We start from the raw sequence: 20,761 nt of genomic DNA, 5'->3' as shown, positions 1-20,761 counted from the left end.
CCCAACTTGGTATCTTTCCTCTTCTCCTCTTTTCTTCAACTCCAAACCTCTAAACAAGATGTTTTCGAAGATTTTTCAAAGAGTTCACCTCTGTTTCATTCATTTCCACTTTGTCTTTGCTCGGTTTATCGAAAAGCGCGATATTTAACAAAATGTGAGCATCGGAACATCGTAGGAACTTTTTTCAAAAATATTTTGAAAGAGAGGTTTTCAAAGTCTAAAATCTTTTTGTCAAAATCGTTTTGGTCCAAAAAAAGGGTATAAGGTTGGGATTTGAAGCTCCTCTTGCCGAAGAAATCGAACCTTTGCACTGCACAACTTCCATCACCAAGTAAACAATTAGTAGCGCCAAAGTCTTAAGGGCCGTCAAAAATGGGGTGTCTACAGTGTGGCGAATGGTCAATTGGCGCTTGATTCTTTCATTTTTATAGTAACTTGTGGATTCTTTAGACAATAATTCTCTACCTCGATCTGTTCTAAGCACCTTCAGATAATGACCACTTTGTCTTTTTACCATTTTCCTGAACTGGAGAAATGTTGGGAAAGACTCTGACTTTTGTTCCAAGAAGTAGACCCACATCATCCTGTTGAAATCATCAACAAAGAGAAGAACATATTTTTTTTCTTTCCAAATGAGGGAGTTCGTGTTGGTCCACAAATATTTGCGTAAACCAATTCAAGCGGAGCTTTTGCTTGCAAGGTAGTCTTGGGCAAAGGTAATTTGTACATTTTTCCAAATATGCATCTTTCACATGTTTTGTCATTTTGTTCAATTATTGAAAGCCCAAATACTATGCCTTTTTATGTCAGTTATTCCAGTCCTCTGTAGTTTAAATGTCCATATCTCAAATGCCAGAGTATGGAGTCATTGGTGTTATCAACTTTCAAAGCTAAATTTTCATCTGGTGGCATGGTAAGTGGAAACACTTTGTTTGGTGTCATTTTGACACTTGCCACTAGTGAATTAATTGACCGACACTCAATAGCTATTAAGTCAAATAAGGGAAATATAAAACATCATCAATGAGTTTTGTTCTACCTCACTTGGTTTGTGCTGCAATGGTTTCTTTACATTTGATTGGTTTTTGCTTTCCATCTCCCAATTTGACTTGAGAGGAGACTTGGTTGTCTATTTGGACAAAGCATTTCTAGTTTCCTGTCATGTCCTTGCTACATCCACTGTCTAGTCATTACCATGTGTTGAGTGCATCTTGTTGTGTGCTCATACAAGAGAAGAGCACTTGAGTTGGATCATTTTCTTCAGAAAAAATTTGCTTCAATTTTTTTTTTAAATTTTTTTTTTCTGACACCAACAGTCCTTCTGTGAATGGTTAAGAATTTTGCACTTTGTGCATTTGAAATTACAATCCTTGGATTGATGATTAGATTTACCACACACATGACAACTAGAATTAAATTTTGTGTTACCAGCTTGATTTGTTTCTTGTTGAAAATTTCTTTTTCCTCTTCCTCAGTTGTGGTTACCAAAATTTGGGCATTTTGTTCTTTGTTATTTTTGAGCTATGCCACAACCTCTGTTTTCCAGAAGTTTTCTTTCTATGATATTGAGCTTTGATTGAAAGGCTTGCTCAATATTTGCTCTTGCACTTGGTCTAGTGAATCTAACCATTCTTTTTTCATAGGCTTCAAGAGAACCCATAAGCTCATGAAAAAAGAGTTTTGATTGATCTTTTGACTCCTCAGTTGCAGCAACAATATGTTCACATTTTTGTGGCAAACTTCTCAATGTTTTATTCAACAATTTTTCTCTCTTCAATAGTATCTCCATAACTTTAGATTTGATTTATAATTTTTATGACTCTTGTGGAAAAAGATCGGATGGTCTCATTTTCTTTCATGACTAGATTATCAAAATCACACCACAAAGACTGAAATTTAATGGAGATAACTTTTTTAGACCCTTGAAATTCTTGCTTTAAGATTTCCCAAGCATCTCTAAAATATTTTGCACCAATTACTGTAGGGCAAATAGATTTTCTTACCCCTTGTTGTATGTTGAGTGACGCTTTGTATCTTTCTTCTTATTCTCTTTGTACTCCTTTTATTTTCCTTTTGTCCATGATTCAATGTTCCATGATCTCCTAGAGCTGAAAACCTTCCTCTACTATCTCCCATAGATATTGAGAAATCAAGAGAGTTTTCATTTGAATACTCTAATAACCATAATTTCTCTATCAACTATGGATGTTTGATTGGAGGTGTAGTTGAAGGTGGTGGTGTTTGAATTGGTGCCATGGATAAGGGTTAGAGTAAAGAGTATAGACAGAAAAGGATTTGGCCCTGATACCAAAAATATAGTTAGCGGAAAGTGAATTTTGTATAAGTAAACTATTCTAGAGAGAGAGAGAGAGAGAGAGAGAGAGAGAGAGAGAATGAGAGACCAAAAATTCAGTAACAAAGAATTTAAAGAGAGAGAGAGAGAGCAAAGAGAGAGAGAGAGAGAGAGAGAGAGAGAGAATAAAAGAGCTACTAGAATGCTTTGTATTGCTCTATTTGGTGTGTTCTACAATTGAGAAACTATTGCCTTTATATAGGCATAGTTGCCACCCTTTCTATCCAATGAAACACAACCACTTATCCACAAGTTGCTAATAATGGACTTTGCAATTCTTACACATACATGAACTTGAGTAATAGAAGATTGTATGCAAGTTGTCAAATTGGCAACTTGCAAAACTTATTTACATACTCACCCAAAACAAAAACTTCATTATAAATTAGTTATTTAATTTTAACACTTTCAACATGAGTTGAGGAACTACTACTCTCTTTTGAAGCTCTAAGAAACAAATAGGTAGTGTAGATAATGGATTTAGGCATACTTTATATGCTTAAACTGAATCGAAGAATCATGCGGGTGAATCACATGTTTCTAAGGACAGGACGCACTCGAACTTCTCAGTGATGGAGTAACCTTACAGTAATGTGTTTTCTAATGGCTGAGAGTTAGAGAGTGAGAGTCTGATGACTATACTACCTATTAAGTTATAGCTTATATGCCGTATATATATATATATATATATATATATATATATATATATATATATATATATATCAGTTAGAACTCACATCTCATTATACGATGAGATAGTAGGCTATCTACACTTATCCCCAAGTTAAGGTGATTTAAATTCTAACGATTGGTCATGCCACCAATGGATGTCCAAACCTGAGCTAGTATTCTAACACGAGCTTAATTTTGGTCCATTGCCACACAAAAAAAAATAAAAAATAAAAAATAAATGCAGGAAAAGGGAGATAGGGATGGGACTACCCAAATAAAGAATAGTTTACACTTGAGATTAGGGTTGTGGGTATTGCTCTTAGATGAGTTACAATTTCACTACACTGATGCTGTATGATTGGCTGTAAAATGAGAGACAACAGGGGTAAACACAAATTTATTACCAGATGCGGCTTGCTGGGAAGCTTATTGAGACAACAATAATCTCCCGCTTCACAATAGAGAGAACTCTTTTTATTTTTATTTTTAATAATCTATAAAAAAATTGATTTCATCCTAGAGGTCTACAACTAAATTTATAATAAATAATAGAGTGAACCAAGTGTCCTAGGAAACAACAATAAAAGCCAATTCCTTGCTAATTAAAAAGACAGAAATAGAAAAAAATTTAAAAATAAAAAATTACTAAGAATAACAAATTTGAGTTAAGCTTAACTACAAAATTGAAGGCCTAAATAATGAAAGTTGTTTGGAAAGCATCTTAAATCACTACAAAGCGATGGGTTTTGATTGTTGAGACATTTCCAAACGAAGAGATACCTTTTTGAGTTAATTCGTTAACGTCGAGCTTGGAATTTATTTATGATTTTATCCTATTATGATCCAAATGGGACATATAGGCCAAAGGCATCCTGTCTCCATCATTTGCTTAGGATATTGAGGTGATCATGGTTTCCAATTTCACATTCACATCCAAAATGTACTCATATTCAACAAAGTCAAACATATGACAATGACGAAATTAAATGAACTTTTGTGTACATCATGACTGTGATAACCCAACCTGTATTATGCTTAATTATACATGTGCTATGTGTTTGATATGAATTTTCAAGCTTGAGCATGTGAATTATGTGATTTTGTAATTATATTTGTTGAACGTAGGAATATTTGTTGTAATTACAACTCTGAACTGAAATTGAAAACCTTAGAGGCACTAGAAACCAAAACCGACTTCATATCCGTGTTTAGCATGATTTTTAGAGCCTACTATGAAATTTTATAAAATTGCGATTCGTAATGATTAATTAAGTTAATTAGCCTATGTATATATGCATATAGCTTCTTGAGTTCATCATTCTTGAGAACTTTTGCTAGAGAGTGAGTTAGAGAGAGAGGAAGAGGAAAGCTAGGGATTGGAAGAGATTCAAGGGCAAACCCTAGATTGAAGGTAAGGTATGGAAATCTACTTAGAATCTTTGTATATAGCTCATCTTTTGCTTGAAATCAAGAGAAAATTGAAAATTTTGAGTTAGGGTTTTGGGTTGTGAAATGGTTTGAACTAGATTCAAGAAACCTCTTCAACTTTGTTTGATTTGAGCTCAATCATGTGATTAATGCATGAAATAAGCTCTAAATTGTTTAACCAACAAAGATTTGTTGAAAGATCATCCATGTTTACATGTGTTTTGAGCTTGAAAATGTAATTTAAGAATTTATGGAAAAGATGAGACCATGAATTTGATATTGAAGCAAGATTGGTGTGTTTGATGTGAAATTACCTTTGAATCATGTTAGTATATCATGTTTTTGAGTTAGTTTTGCATGAAATTGGGCTTGGAAATGAATATAGAAGATCACACTTTGAGCCATTTTTAGACTGGACTGAATTGCCCAGAACCGCATGTGCTGCTGGGAGCCCTACACATGCGGAAGACAGGGTTGAACAAGGGCACACTTCTTTAATTGCACGTGCGGCCGTAGGTGCAGCACCTTCCGCATATGCGGTGAAGGGCTTCCGCATGTGTGAAAAGAGAAAAACCTATCTTTTCTATTAACTTCTCCTATCCTTTGAATTCATTTATGAGCATGTTTTGCCCCTCCGCAATGCCTAAAAATGAAAGGAAAATGAATGAATAGTAAAACAAATAAATAGAAGAAAAGCATATGAATTGAAATGGATTATTTATCGAATATGTGTGTGAAATGTTTGTGTAGGTCGTGTGTCGGAGGAAACGTCGCAAGACCAAACGCACTGTGAGTAATAGTATTGTAAAGCTATGTTTTTAATTACTTACTTGAGCTATGAACTATGATTTAGTCCGCTATTGTGTTTTGATCGAAATGAATGGGTTCATGAAAGTTATATGACATATGCAATGTGGACCTAAGGTCATTTTGTTATACTATGATATGTTTGGGCCCGAGGCCGTTCTGTACTAAGTGTGGGCCCAAGGCCGTTTTGTTAACGATATGATATCATATGATTGGACTTGAGCTCGTTTTGATCAGCTGATAATATGTGGGACCGAGGCTGTTCTAATAAATGTTGGGCCTATGGCCGTTCTGCTTATATGTTGGACCCGAGACCGTTCTGTTTACATGTTGGACTTAAGACTGTTATGTTTATATGATGGGCCTGAGGCCGTTCCGTATCATCTTGGGCCCAAGGCCGTTCCGTAATGTGACTATGAACATTGTATGAAACTTGCGCCCATTCATTTACAACTCTTTACCGTATTATTACTCATTGAGCTTCGCTCACGCTATATTATGTGTTGGACCATTTTAATATCTTTTATTTATTTATTTATATATTTTATTCATGAATCTTCTTTTATCTTGTTCATGAATGGAGATTAATTAGAATTCATGAACTTGGTGGTGAGTTAATTTTTGGAGTCTCTCCATTCTCTTTAGTTTAATGATCATCATTATTTTGGTGTAATTTGTAAGGTCCTAATGGCGTATAAATAGTTTCTCTCATCTACTCTTTTCTTTACCAATACACAACCTATTTTCTATACAAGAGAGATTACTAGCAAAGAAGGGTGTTTTCTTGGTGGAGCTTTGGGTTCACCATCTTGTCCAGAGTTGGCCTGAATCATACGACAAGTGGTCGGGCTGTTGTATCCTGAAGGGGACAAGTCATAGTTTTGTGACTGCTGCATCGGTATTTGGGTTCTTCCTACCGTAGTGGGCTTGATCTCCTTAAAGAAAATGAGATATCCGTGTCTCAGCCTGATCTATTTGTATCTCAATTTCTTTTGCATTATTTATCAATAAAATATAATTTTTTGTAGTATTTTCACTAACATTATGTATGCATATGTAGGTGATTAGCAGTATGAAGCCCAACTTTAGAGTCTTCTTCAGGAGTTATTTTGTGAACCTGTTGGTTGAGTCTCCAAGAAGGAACTTTTGTCTTTGACTCACATTCTATTATGACCTTTGATTTGATTTTTCTAAATGGTCTTGGGATATGTAAACTTGTATGGAGCTTATTGTACATAAGTTTTTGCTTGGACATGTAAGTGTGTGTGATGTGCTGTGATATAAGCAATGTATATTTTGATCATATGGGCACAACCCAATAGACTTCTTTATTATGATATGCTTCCACTTATGACCCCATTATTGTCATTATTTTGTATTTTTTTGTATGAGGCCGTAGGTAATCAAGTGATTGCTGGCCAATTATGATCTAAATCTCTAGAGACGGGTTTGGGTCTTGACAATGATACCATTAAATAGGGTTACAATCTTAAATGGTGTAGAATGGGTGAAAAACAAATCATGGAGCCAATTCAAAAGAAGGTTGTTTATTTTGGTTTCTTGCATGGCATATGGCATCATTACAAGTTACGAAGATGGAAAAAAACAATCTGACCCATCAAAATCTGAATTGTTGCTTTCAAGTCTTTTAAATCCTGTTTTTCATCACTTCCGTCACTATGAAAATGTGATTACTATGAAAATGTCCATAACAAGTGTTTGGAAAATTCATCATTTGAAAGATTTATGATGTCACCACAATCCACTACAGGAAATATGAGTTTTGACGACGTTCTTTTAATGGCGTTTTATTAAACGTCATATTTTATAATATTCGACGGCGTTTTTTAAATGTCACTTTTTTAAAATATTAAAACGGTACCGTTTCAACAAAGAAGGCGTCTTAAAGCGCCTTCAAATGTCCTCTCTCTTTCTCCCTTAAATGGGCGAGCCTCTGAAGCCCTAATCTTTCACTCACTCATTTTGTAGCCCTAATCTTTTACTCACTCACTCTCTCGTTTGCTCTCTCTCTCAACCCTCTCAATGGATCGATTCATCTCAATGGATCAATTCATCTCAGAATGATACAATCTCGGTGATTCATCTTGGCTATTTTGATTTTGATTTCGAAGTTCATCTTGTTTGGAATCCTCACAGCTTCAAATCTCGCCTCTCTCAACCCTCTCTAAGCCCTTGTCATTCTCACAGATTCATCTTTGAGATTCAGAGCGATTTCGATTTCGAATCTCCACCGCCAGCACCGTCTACACCGGCTCGATTTCTCTGATTTCGATTTCATCTGAATCTCTGATTTCGATTTCGATTTCGAAGCTCCACCGCCACCACCATCTGCACCAGCGAGGTATCGATTTCTCTGTCTCTCACAAGCTCTTCCTTCCGTCTCTCTCGATTTGGTTATTGAAATTGAAATTGTAACCAAGAACTATGAAATTGAAATTGATCGATCTGTGATTCCAGTTAAAAGAAAAAAATCGATACGTGACTCAAGATTATAATTTTTATTTATTTATTTATTTTTTCAATTGTTGTTTCTTCTTTTGTTTTCTTTCTCGTTTCTTTTTTGGGGGGTTGGCGTTTTGATATTTTTGTGGATTTTGTTCTTTAGGGTTTTCAATCTCTGTGAGAAGATAAGCATCATAATTTTGAATAAAGACGTACCCTCTCTCTCTCTCTCTCTCTCTCTCTCTCTCGTCCATGATCATCAGTGTTTTGTATGTATTTTGTTTGTGCATGTGAAATTTGTGTGTATATGTCAAGGATTGGATACATTTTTTTCTGCTGTATGTTTGATTTAGTGAACATTCAATATTTGAAGCATGTAATTTTGGTCAAAGATTGGCTATTCCTTTACTTTTTTATCTTTTTTTTCCCCTTTTCTTGGTGTTCTTGAATTGTCTCAAAGAGAGCCATTTGCAGATTTAATGGCTTAAATTGATGCCCTTCCATCTTCGAAGTTTTTTTTTGGATTGGCCCTCCATTTTTTAAGTTGATCAAACATCCATATTACAATTCAAAGGATTCTGAAGAGTGAAGAGTAATGATGTGGAGATGATCTTTGTTTATGAAATGAGTCTATAGGACATCAATAATCAAACCTATTTGGATATTTGTCCTGTTTTAAGTTATTTGGGCAATGACTTTATGTTACAGGGCAATCTTTTGTTTGTATGTTGTAATGGCCAGTGCAATTTGATGCATCAAATTCCATTTTCTTATTTAAACGTCTTTTTAAAGGAGCTTGTGTTATGATCCCATCATCCCACATCAAAACACAGAGGCCTTGTGAATACAGGTCTGTTTGGACACCCCCCCTTGCAAGCCGATTTTCGTGGGTAAGTTCTACCCATAAGGTTTGTATCACTTTGTCCAAGGTGTCAAGAGAGAGAACAAGTTTCAGAACAACAAACTGTGTTAAGGCAGCTTGAGGCCATATTGTCTATCCATAAATTGGCGAGAGCGGGATGTCATTTAGATGCCCTGAGGGAGGTTGCAAAACTTTATTTTCTTCCTTTAGATCCACTAGCGCCTGATATTGCAAATGATGCGTTCCAAAATTTGTCAGCCCATGTCCAAGCTTGTGTGCCAGACGTTTTGAAGGTTGCTCTTCATTGCTTGGACAATCTCACAGATTCAGATGGATCACTTCGTGCCCTGAGAACCAAGGTATGTTTGGCAATACAAGTAGATCTTTCTTTCTATTTTCATTGTCTGATTTGGGTGCCCTTCTACTTTAGTCATGACTTATGGCTATTCTGGACTTGTTTACTGTTGATAATGATGATGTTCTTCCACGATGAAACACTGCTTATGGAAACTGAATGTTTATTCGTAAAGTAGAACCGTTCTGACATTTCTCATTCATGAAAGATACTGTCTTAACTTTACTTTGATGATGAGTTTTCTTGGTGTTGAACCAGCTTTCTGGTATCTTCTTTGAAGATATTCCATTTGAACTATTATATAGCACATGTGATATGACGCAAAGATGTTGAACAAAACTAGTGAAAGTTTCATGTATTGGGTGCTAATTCATAATCCAGATAACCAAATAATCAGCCAAAACTAAACTAATCTAACCTTTTCTGTTCTATGCTGAAATGAATGAGGGAGTGTAAATATAATTTACAGCCGCCACTAAGAGGTCATTGGTTAATGAGAAATATGTACTAGCACTTTGAGGTTCTCAAGGAGTGCCTGCCTTAAAACAAAATCCATGAATAAATAGGGATGCAACAAGCCAACAAACCTCAATTTCCCATATCTGGGCATGAATGGAGGCCTCTACCTTTGCATTCGCAAATCTCCCCTGCAGATGATGGCTATGAAGCAATTTCAGAGTATGCACTTCTTCTTGATGACTTAAACCTTCCTTCCCCTCCTTGAATCTGCTGCTCATAATAGTGAATGCTAAACTGTGGATTGGACATGGGAAAAGTTATAGCAATACTTTTCTGCTTCTGTTGATTACCGTTAAATTTTTTTGATAAATTGTGGTGACTTACATCTCTATAAATTGTTGAATGTTACCATTGTATTTAGTCCTAACCATGCATGCTATTGCCTTCTGTTTGAAACATGCGTTGTAATAATATTTTAGTCCTAGTTTCTTGTAATTTCTGTTACCATAGGCAAATATACATGTTTACTGTACTATTTGCATCGCTAAGACAGTACAGAAATAAACAATTTGTTGCTAGTCAAAAAAATGTAGGTCTTGTTTGGTTGTGTGGAGGTTTGTGTAAGTGACTTCACTCTAGGACATACTCCAATTTACATCTATCCCATTGTTGTGATTGCCAAGAGAATTGAGTACCATGCCATATAACTCTATTGAAGTGGGCTTTACATTTGCAAATAAACAAAGAGTGAAAAGATGACTTATTGAAATATTAATGGAGAAATTATATTCCTTCAGGTGATGGGTGAAGTGTCATTGTCTCTTCCAATCGTGCTCTTGTTACCTTGAGTTAGTGTTTATTTCTGTTTTGCTGATGATTATGTTTATCATTTGCAGGTGGAACGCATCTTGTTCCAGTGGGTCTTGGAGATGATGATCAATGCATGGAAGATGACTTTATTTCTGAAAGGTTAATGGATTTATCACCAAATACAAATTTCTCCATTCACACCGATAAAGAGGATGGCACTCCACTTGGTGGTAGCTCATTGCTGCCTCCTTTCCCTGCAAATACTTTGAATTGCCACTCTTGTATTTACATACTAGCTTTCAATTCATTGCATAGAATACATATGTTTTTTTCCCTAGGTTATAGAAGGTGGAGAAATTACTCAATCCAGAAGCTATAAAGAACTGTTGATGATTGGTACAACATTTGAACAGCTTGTGAATGCTCACAAAAGTTCAATTCCAGTCTTGGATCCTACAATTGTCAGACTATATTGATTTTCTAATTATTGTATGCTAGTGGCTTATTAGATAATATAAATATTTTTAAAATTTTTAGTTACTCTCTTATCGATTGATAAAAATAAAAAATAAAAGTCAAAGATCTGTAAAATTAGGAGTAAAATGCTGACCAGATAAAATCCAATGGAAAGTAAAGTATGCAAGTTGTTCTATAGGAACTCAATCAAAGAATCTGACGTGTGAGGTAAAATCTTATTGCTTATTTTGATGTGTGATGTGAAATCTTAATGTTCAGTTGATCAAACTGAGCCTATACTTCATAGGTGAGTATTCAAACCATAGGAACTCATTCAAAGAATCTGATATGTGCACTACAGGAAACTGAGCCTATGGCTGACATGTGTTCTTCAATCAGGGGCCACAATATGTGTGCACTACTTTCTGGACCTTTGTTTACACCAACTGTAGTGGAGTGCAGTAAGTGTTGATCTGTGCCCTTACATTTACTCATTTTCTACACTTTTCTCAGTCATATTAAGCTGTGTGTGATGCATGCTGAAATTTTGCATGATATCAAAGGAAGTCCTGATAAATTCGGGCTTACATAGTAATTAGGTGCACAGTTGCAAGCATGTGGCTGAGCTGAAATATTTCTATTGATAATTTCAGTGTTTGTAGAATACTAACTTATATTAAAAGCCTATAGTGTGCATGTCTTAATTTATCCAGAACAGGTTGTATTTTTGTTCCAGTTGATTTTATCCAGAACAGGTTGTATATTTGTTCCAATTGCTTTCTAAACTCCTCAATATGTTGAACCAGCACAATTAGGTGGATGATGAAAACTAGATATGCACAAACCTTTAGAAAAGCGTGAGAGATATGCTGAGCTAGACAATAAATTGCCAAATTTATTTATTTATTATTATCATTTTTTAATCTCAAAAAATTGTGTTTTCCTGTGATGTAGTTGCCTTCTATGTTGCCTGTGGGTAGGGAGTTTTATGCATGTACACATTGTGTCACTTCTGTTATCGGTTGTTTTCTCTCTCTCTCTCTCATATGAATCTGAATATGATATGATATTTGCATCCAAAAGAATCAATCCTGAACCTCAATTTTCTTCATTGCAGACCACAAAAAGTTGACACTATTAGTAGAGGTAACGATGCTTTTGCCTCCTTGAACCCAATTCAGATTAAGTATTATTATGGGTTTCCTGCAACTGCATAACACGAGAAAGGAAATCTTTTACCAATATATGACTTTGTTTTGAATTGATACTTATAATCCTTTTGTTGTATAGGAATTTGGTTCAAGTTTCAAATATATAAAATAGCTTTATACATGATGCTGGAAAGTTATCTCTATGATCATTCAAATTAGAACCTCAATTCAGAACTATTCTATAGCAGCATAAATTAAATAGATGAGATGAATATAAATTGATTGTGAATTGGCCATACCCAAGTTTATTGTCCTAGACATTTCTGCTAAGTTTTATTTTTTAGTTTTTATTTTTGGTGAATCATTGATTATTCCCTCCATTTTCCCATGAATAACAGGAATAAATTGGACATAATAGATTTTATCATTATCTTTGTTCTACAATTTTTCCTGCCAATGTTTTTGAGGTTTATATATATATATATATATATGTATTCTTTCTCTACTCCTATACACATTGTTAAATTCTTATGAGTTATTACATAAAAGTCTTTGAAATTAGGGCTACATTTGTGTGGATGCATGAATGACCTTTACTTGTAAGCTGGGCTTTTTCTAAACAATTTTATGTTCTTGTAGGAATTCTCACCGGATGGACGATTCATTATTAGTGCTGATCGGGATTTTAAAATTCGTGTAATTGACGTTTCTTACCCATTGAAACAAATAAATTATTAAATATTAAATTCCATTTCAATTTGTTTTCAACAATTTTATTTTGTGACAGGTTACCCTGTTTCCAAAGAAGACTTTAGATGGAGCTCATGAGATACAGAGCTTTTGCCTTGGTCATTCTAAGTGAGTGAGTTTTTTATCTTCGAATATGTTGCAGAGCAGATGTGATTTCCATGAATAGTTTTTTGAATACAATAGTGTATTAAAGCACTTTTCATTTATCAACAAGAAAAGCAAACAAGTGTTGCAATTCTTTGTAAAAATAGTCTCTCTTATTCTGTGTGCCTTGCAGGTTTGCACAAGCTCTCTCTCTATTGAACATGGAAGGTTGCCCTGTTATTGATGGGCTTTAGTCTTTTTTGGAAAAATAATAAATAAAGAAATGCAATAAATCCCTTAAACAGGGCCTTCTGTTAAAATCTAAATTGTTTTTAAAGCTTCTTTTCAATTCTGGACGAAAACAAAAATTTTAGCCCTAGTTTTTGTTTAAATACTATTGAAGGAGTAAAGTTGTAACTTAAATCATAGATTTGTGTCAGGAGCAAAACTCTAACCACCTCTACCAAAAAAATTAAACAATTAAAAATAAATAAATGCAATCAAGTGATTAAGAAAATTAAGTTCACAAATTCTCCAATTTATGTTTATTTTGGTGAATTTGATTATAATTTATGTTCTGATGCAGGTATATAGACCAATGAAGACTAACAGTGAACTCTCTCATCAATTTGAATCAATTTGAGTTAAACACTTCTTTCTCTGTTAATGTCTTTGTTAAAACATGATTTGTGAATATGTTATTTTGTGATTAATGGTAATTGGATATTAAATTGAATGGGAAAGTGAACTAATGTTGTATTTGATATTTGAATAAGAGTTATTATTTCATGTTAGTGTTATTTTTCAGTTTTTTTAGTTCAATCACATAAAATTAGCAGAATTTTTTTTTTTAAATGGGAGGCTATCATGGCGTTCTAAAAATGTCGCTAAATATTATATCAACAGTTAGAGTTTTTAAAAAGAGAAACGACGGCGTTTTAAAAACGTCGCTAAATAGCTTGGTGATGTCATAGTAGAACTTTTAATATAGCGACGTTTCTAAAGCGTCACAAAGTTATAGCGACGGCCGCGTCTTCGGCGCTTGGTGCAAAACGTCACAAAAGGTTTAGATGGCGTTTTTAGGACCTATAGCGGCGTTTTTTAAACGCCGCTAAAACCCTCATTTCCAGCAGTGATCGAACGCTGTTTATAGGAACTCTTTTGACATCTTTTTCTCTCTCTCTCTCGTGCTCCTCTTTTGATTTTAATAAAGCTCAATGCTTTGTTTAAAATATCGAATAGATAGAAAAAGGTTTAAAATGAAAAAAAAAAATTGAAATCTTTAAGATTTAGGAAGAAAAGCTTCCACTCAACTTTGTTTAGAATTAATAAAGTTACTACTCCTTTGTTTTAATATTTGGAGAAGAAAGCAACTTGAGATGCATGTATCACATTCTTTTATTTATGCATCTTGCAAACAAAACTTCCTTAAAATAATTGGATGATTAATTTGTTAAAATAACTCGTTTAGAAGGTCAATTCTTGTCTAAAACAATTCAGATCTCAAAGAAAGTTAGTGCTTGGGCCTAGTTCGTTCCTACGCTCTTGTCTGCTTCTCCTAGCTCGTTCCTACACTCTTGTTTGTTTCTCCTTCCTTTCCCCCACTTTTGTGTAGATCCAATCACATTCCCTTTATTTTTCCTTGTTTAATCTCTTCAGCTTTTTCTTCAAATCAAGCTTCAGATTTTATGTGATCCATTACATTAATGTGATTGGAATTGTAGAAAAAATAAGAAACCATACGAAGCAAAAATAAACGGATTCGGACATACCTTTACGCTCAAACCGAATCCATGGATCATGTGGGTGAATCGTGTGCCTCCATTGATGTCTTCAAATAATTCCCAATAGTGAAATAAAACTACTAAAGAACTATTCACACTATTCACAGTACAAGGTCTATTATGTGTTTCTATGGAGGCAAAAAGAAGAAAGAGTATAGGAGAGAGAGAAAACAAATTATCCATCCGGTTAAAATTATTACTCTCCAAAATATAATACCTATATTATGTGGAAGAATTGTAACTAGAGATAAGATAGTGACTTATATGCACTAATAAATCTCTCTTAACAGGGTCTCTCAATGGATTATGGGTCATGCCATCATGGGCAACCCAATCATGTGTGAATTCTAAACCCGATCCATTTTCCAACAATTATAAAACTGTTGTTCCCTTACACATATTTTATCCCATTGAAAAATAATATATTATTTCTGCAGTGCCCAGGTTGGTTGTTTGGTTTTTTTCGTTTCTTTAATTTTTTTTTTATGATGGTCCTCAGGCCCGTTTGTTTGTGATTATAGGGAGGGGATTGAGTTTGATAGTGAGAAGGGGATTGAGAATATGGTGTTTGTTTTGAGAGATGGGGAGGGGACTGTAATCCCTTGGGACTAGTAAAGAGGAGGAAGGGGGATTGGTAAGGAAGAGGTAGAGATGATATTAGAAAAATAGTGAGGGGATTAGAAATTTTTTTATTTTTTTTTATTTTTTATATATTGGGAATTTTTTTTAAAATATTAATGTTTAATTTTTATATTTTTTATTTGTTTTATTATTTTATATAAAAATAATTTAACAATTCCTCACTATTAATCTCCTCACTATCAATCTCCTCACTATTTATCAATCTCCCCACTATTAATCCCCTCTATTTTCCAAAACAAACGGGGCCTCAAAGTTGTAACAAACCATTCTGCAAAGTCTCGGTGGATTGTAAGTTTTGTTTTTGCTTGTTGAATGGTCCTTTGCTTTCTTTTCAAATGGAACAATTGAACTCTCTCTTTCTCTCTCTCCTCTGTCTCTCTCTCCACCAAAAAGCACATCCATTGTCTAATATAAAGGGTGGTTGGTTTCCTATTACTCAAAGAACAGTGGCTGGAGAAAAATGCAGATAAATGGACAATTTTAAAAACAGTTTTTGAGAGATGGTCGAGATAAATCAGCACCGCCCTCTTTAGGTTGTTCCTTGAGAAGGTTCCTCCTTTCTTCCTTCATGGTGAATTAACTAACCCATTCTTGTTTTTGAGTCCAGTCCAAGAAAAGAATAAAATAGAAATAAGTATATATATTAAAAGAAAATAAAGAAAGGACCCAGCTCAAGGAAGAATAGAAAACTATTGAGGGAATGGTTCTCCAGTCCAAGAAAAGAATAAAATAGAAATAAGTATATATATTAAAAGAAAATAAAGAAAGGACCCAGCTCAAGGAAGAATAGAAAACTATTGAGGGAATGGTTCTCTGGTCAAAAAGAATAAAAGAATGCATTGTGTTTTTTAAACTGGACTGGTCTTTGAATGAAAAGTAAATTGGAGCAGCCTCTCTTGCTTTCTGATCAATTTAAAGAATTTTCTTAACTTGTGAAGTGGTCCAGACTTCCAGGCTAAGATTTTGTTAATTAGTCGAACACAAGACTAGAATAAAGCAGGGTAGCAGGAAATAACTCGGGAATAAAATTTTGCTCATGAAATGAAATGATAAATAAATAACTCAAGCAGAAAAGTTTTGTACTTCTTCTTTTACAATGTTAGGTATGAATACCGACTTATTTATGCGGTTAATGCATTAATTTTGATTAGTTTTCTTGAAGAGTCTTTAAGATCTAGTTCTTGGGTAATGTTGCATAGAGGAAAACATTGGCAGACAAAATTAAAATCTTTGAACCACAAAAGACCGTAGCTAGGTTCTTAAAAATATTTCTAGTAGGTAGCTCGGTTCATCGACACCCTCTATTTTTGTTTTTGACAATAACTCCTTGTTTTTTTTGGCTACACTACTGTCCTTTTTTTCTACGTTTTGGAGGATGGTCCTCAAAGATTAAGATTATTATTATTATTATTGTATCACCAACCTTGCAGCAACCGAAGGGAAGAAAAACATACTGATTGAAGGAAGAAAACCCAAAAAAAATCATATAATTTAGGGAGAGATTCCTTAACTCATCCCTCAACAAACACTAATTATGGTCCTTATTATACATTTATTACCATCTTATTTTAGTCATCTAATTGTGGTGGGGGGTAACAACTGCCCATGTTCTTTGGGAGCGTTTTAATCCAGGGTCCCATCTCTCTCATCAAGGTTAGCTCAATTTAGTTGATAGCACAAACATTTTCGATCGAGACAAATAAAAAAGAAAGAAAGAGCAAAGGCTATAAACTAGAGTGACCAAGGGATTGATTTGGTGGATGAGACGCTTTTTTACTAATTTGGATCCCCCAAACTCTTGCGCTTCCTCCATTCTCTTACCGATTAGTAACAAAAAAAAAAAAAAAGAAGAAAAATACAGAAGAATTTCTAGATGGATGCATTACTGTCAAATATGTAAATTCTATATTAAATGGAATCACATAAAATCTCCTAATTACAATTCACAAACAATCAAAGATTATAAATAAGAGGAAAAAAGCACAACATTCTGTAGTATCCCTTTGATTACTTTCTATGAATTACACCCAAAACCTTTTAATTATGCCCAAAACCTAAGATTTACACCCCAAACCATTTTAAGACTCAAAACTCTGAAAACCAACTTCAAGATGGATAATAAGGCCTTAATTTGGCCTCCCCTCCTTGCACACTCAAATCTCAGATGACTACTAGCATTGGAGACTCTGAATAAAAAAGAAAGAGTAACCAGTGCTTCATCACTCACAATCCCAAAAACTTTCTCAACACAAGATTTGTAGAATTTTTATCTGTACTTTGTAGTGATCTGTCTCTGGACTCTATAGAGGCTTCCTCCTCTGTCGGAGTCCCAGTAGAGTTCTTGGGAACCCACCAAACCCTTAGGCTTTTGTCAAGACTTCCACTATAGAGAATGAACCCACTCCCACTCCCAACACCAACACTATTAGGTGATGCTTGCAAACACTTCACTGGCCCTCCATGGCCTCTTATGACCCCAACTCTGCACAATTCACCACTCATCTCTCTCTTCCATATACTTATACTCTTATCTGCTGATCCACCACAGAGATAATCCCCCATTAGGCACATACACAGAACAGCCATTTGATGTGCCTTCACATCACAAACTATCCTCCAACTATCAAGATTCTCATTACCCAACCACCCCATCACATACCCATCTGATCCCCCTCCATAAACCAAGCTTCCATCCTCCGACACAATCACCGAATTCAAGGACACATCCTTATGACCCTCTAAGATTCCCTTCAGCGAATGCGAGTCCTTTTTCCCCTCTTTTCCCCATGCTTTGATCTTCCCATCGGCAGAAGCCGAATACACAATCCCTTTGCTTGCAATCAACCCGTTTATTGCGTCATCATGAGCTTTAATTGATTCCAAGCACTTCAAATCCGAAATCCTCCACACTTTAAGGGTCTTGTCCCAAGAACCCGAATAAATCAATCCATTATATACCGCCAAACAAGAGATACTATCCGCGTGTTCAATCCACAAGCGCTTGTGATGCCTTCTAGTCTGCACATAATTGCTTTGCTTCATGAATTTCCCCAAGTAGTCCTTTGTAGTGGGAAGGGTATCGACAAGCCTGAATACATTCTCAGAGCTTCTTGACACCTTCCAAACCCTGATTCTGCTATCTTGGTGTGCTGTGAATACCTTAGTACCAACTGTGACAAGCGCTTTGACTGAGCCATCGCCTTGACCGAACTTTGTGAACTGTCTCAGATCAGGCTGTTGCCAAACAATGATGTCCTTGCCCTGTGAAGCACTGAGTATGAATTCACCACACAAGGCCAAGCAAGAAACTGATCCAATATGGCCCGAAAGAACTGCCAAAGATCGATATGAGTTGAACCCACAATCGGGTATGCTTGAAATTTGATACTTGTTGAGATGGTGGAGGTCGAACCGACATGAGGTTGCGGGGCTGTCATCGGCATCACTGCTGGTGTCGCTACAGCTTCTTGTTGTTGTTACTGCAGATAGCAATGGGGTTGACAGTGCTGTGTCTGAAACAGGATGATTCAAAGAGTTAGCCATGTCTTCAATTGTATTATTTTGAAAGTGGGAAGGGAATGAGGAGGATTGGGTGAGAAATAGAGATACTATCTACCAATAGAAAATATATATAGATAGATTGTGTTTAAAGAACACAGAGAGAGAGAGAGAGAGAGAGAGAGAGAGAGGGTGTGGAGCGGAGCTGTAAGAAGAAAAGAAGAGGAATAAGCCTAGAAAAAAGGATTTTGTAATATTTAAATAGAAAAGGGAAGGGGGCGGTGTAACGGCTACTTTGACAGAAATAAGATAGTCATTGAAAAGGTTGGTTGGTTGGTTCAGGACCACCACTCCTCTCCTTTAACAAGCTGTTGGTTTTGATTACTTCGTTCAGTCCGTTGAAAAATCTTAGTCTGCCAGCTAAAGCTACTTCGGCTATTTTTTCGGGGGGCAAAATTGTGAATTTATTTTGAGCCGGCGGTTAAGAGAGAATGGATTCATTTCATGCTTTATTTGGTACCGTTTTGAGAAGAGCACAAAAACGCAAGGGTTTTGTTGATGTGAAAAAAAGTTGGGCCAGCCGAAAACGCAATTGTTGCATTGGGGATGTGACAAAAATGCTGTCCTATGAAATTACGTAAATACCTTTCATGTTAACAAATTATCTAAAATTCTAAAGTTTGGCAAGGGTATTTTGGTCATTTTATTTTGATTTGATGTCATAAACAAATATTAACTCAAAAAGTCAAAAACTAGCTTTTTACCAACTTCCCAAATCACTTTTTAAAAAAGTCAAAAAGTTTGGTAAAAAGTCAAAAGCTAACTTTTTACCAACTTCCCAAAACATCCCTTGGTTTGTTAAAATAGGAAACAATAAACCAACTTGGTGAGAACTTGGCTTTTGTTACATTCTTATACAAATTTCTCATCAATCTAACTGGAGGAGGTAAAAATAGTACAAGATATCTCACCTTGACGAACCACAACAATGGCTCTATTTGGTTTCAATATAAAAAATTAAAAATTTAAATATTACTTTTTTACTCTTTAAGCGAAAAATGCTAGAAGTACATAATTTAAATTCTTAAATAATCCACAATGATATAACATGTGAGTTGCAGAGTTTGTAACAAATTAAAAATTAATATTAATCATACCATATCATTGTGTTCCTATTTAAGGGAGAGGCACTGACCCATCTATCACCCCAATCCTAACCCACTATTTTAAGGGTTTGAGATTAATATTTAAACCAATAAAACCGGGTTGGAATGACTTTTTCGACCAGTTCAACAGATACGTCGAGCTTGAAAATGAGGGTGATGCTATGGTACATTTGGATGTACCATACATTAGTTATGAGATTATATGATTTGATATCATAACTAATATCATATAAATCATAACTATTCTTATATTAACTCATAACTTAGTTATATTTAGTTATTTATATATACCATATTATCTCATAACTATCATATAACTAAATTATTTTAATAATTTAATTTTGAATTGGCAACCGGTCTAACCGGTTGCCAAACAGAGCAAATTAAATCAGTTGCCTCCCTCTCTTGCTCTCGTTCGTGCTCTTGCTCTTCTTTTCTCCTCCGTTCTCTCTTCTACCATAGCCGAAGTTGCAGCGATTGTTGAAGTCCAACGGTCAAGCGTCGGGACCATCGTTCTTCACCTTTCTCTTCTCTTCCACCATAGCCTCTCTCTCTTGCTCTTCACCTTTCTATTCTCTTCCACCATAGCGAGAGAAGAACGATTGGCCTCTCTTTCTTGCTCTTCACCTTTCTCTTCTCTTCCACCATAGCCGAAGCTTCCGCCATGGCCAAAGACCACCAGCCCCATCGGCGATCCACGCCACCATTGTCGATATCTTCTTCACAAGTTATCACTCTGTTCATGTCTCCACCATGGGTTTGTCAGCAAATATTTTCCCTTCTAGTCGAATTGAATATTTACGAGAGCTCTCTTCTCTAGGTCAGGTATGTTCCTATTTATAGCCACCCAAGATAGCTGTGCCATTGGGGCTTTGATTTCAAAACCCTAACCCTTATTGAATATCTAATAATAAGGTTTGTTCTCAGTCAAAATTAACATCTGTAACCACCCAAGATAGGGCTTTGATTTCAAAACCGTAACCCTAAAAAGTGAATAGCTGATGATGTTAAGTTTTGTTCA

At 35.2% G+C, this 20,761-nt stretch overlaps 2 protein-coding genes and 1 long non-coding RNA gene across 3 annotated transcripts; 2 read left to right on the top strand and 1 right to left on the bottom strand.

Moving 5' to 3' along the window:
- The first annotated feature begins 859 nt into the window (after nt 1-859).
- LOC145819086 (nuclear pore complex protein NUP93A-like) lies at nt 860-11,126 on the top strand. The gene is made up of 5 exons (XM_082913071.1): nt 860-913; nt 6,321-6,379; nt 8,653-8,944; nt 10,296-10,368; nt 11,027-11,126. Exons 1-5 carry the CDS (start codon nt 860-862, stop codon nt 11,032-11,034), a joined length of 486 nt encoding a protein of 161 aa, XP_082769197.1. The 3' UTR covers nt 11,035-11,126.
- Nucleotides 11,127-12,299: 1,173 nt separating this feature from the next.
- LOC145819690 (uncharacterized) lies at nt 12,300-13,384 on the top strand. Its single transcript, XR_014360460.1, has 3 exons — nt 12,300-12,512; nt 12,604-12,674; nt 13,237-13,384. It is a non-coding gene; the product is annotated as an uncharacterized LOC145819690 (long non-coding RNA).
- Nucleotides 13,385-16,942: 3,558 nt separating this feature from the next.
- LOC114313802 (Transducin/WD40 repeat-like superfamily protein) lies at nt 16,943-18,804 on the bottom strand. The gene has a single exon (XM_028260210.2). It carries the CDS (start codon nt 18,617-18,619, stop codon nt 17,300-17,302), a length of 1,320 nt encoding a protein of 439 aa, XP_028116011.2. The 5' UTR covers nt 18,620-18,804; the 3' UTR covers nt 16,943-17,299.
- Nucleotides 18,805-20,761: the final 1,957 nt, after the last annotated feature.

Source organism: Camellia sinensis, chromosome 2 (assembly GCF_055761805.1).
Source record: "Camellia sinensis isolate YWXY chromosome 2, ASM5576180v1, whole genome shotgun sequence".
NCBI classification, from domain to species: domain Eukaryota; kingdom Viridiplantae; phylum Streptophyta; class Magnoliopsida; order Ericales; family Theaceae; genus Camellia; species Camellia sinensis.
The sequence above is the reverse complement of the archived record's forward strand: the minus strand, read 5'-3'. Positions and strand labels throughout refer to the sequence as shown.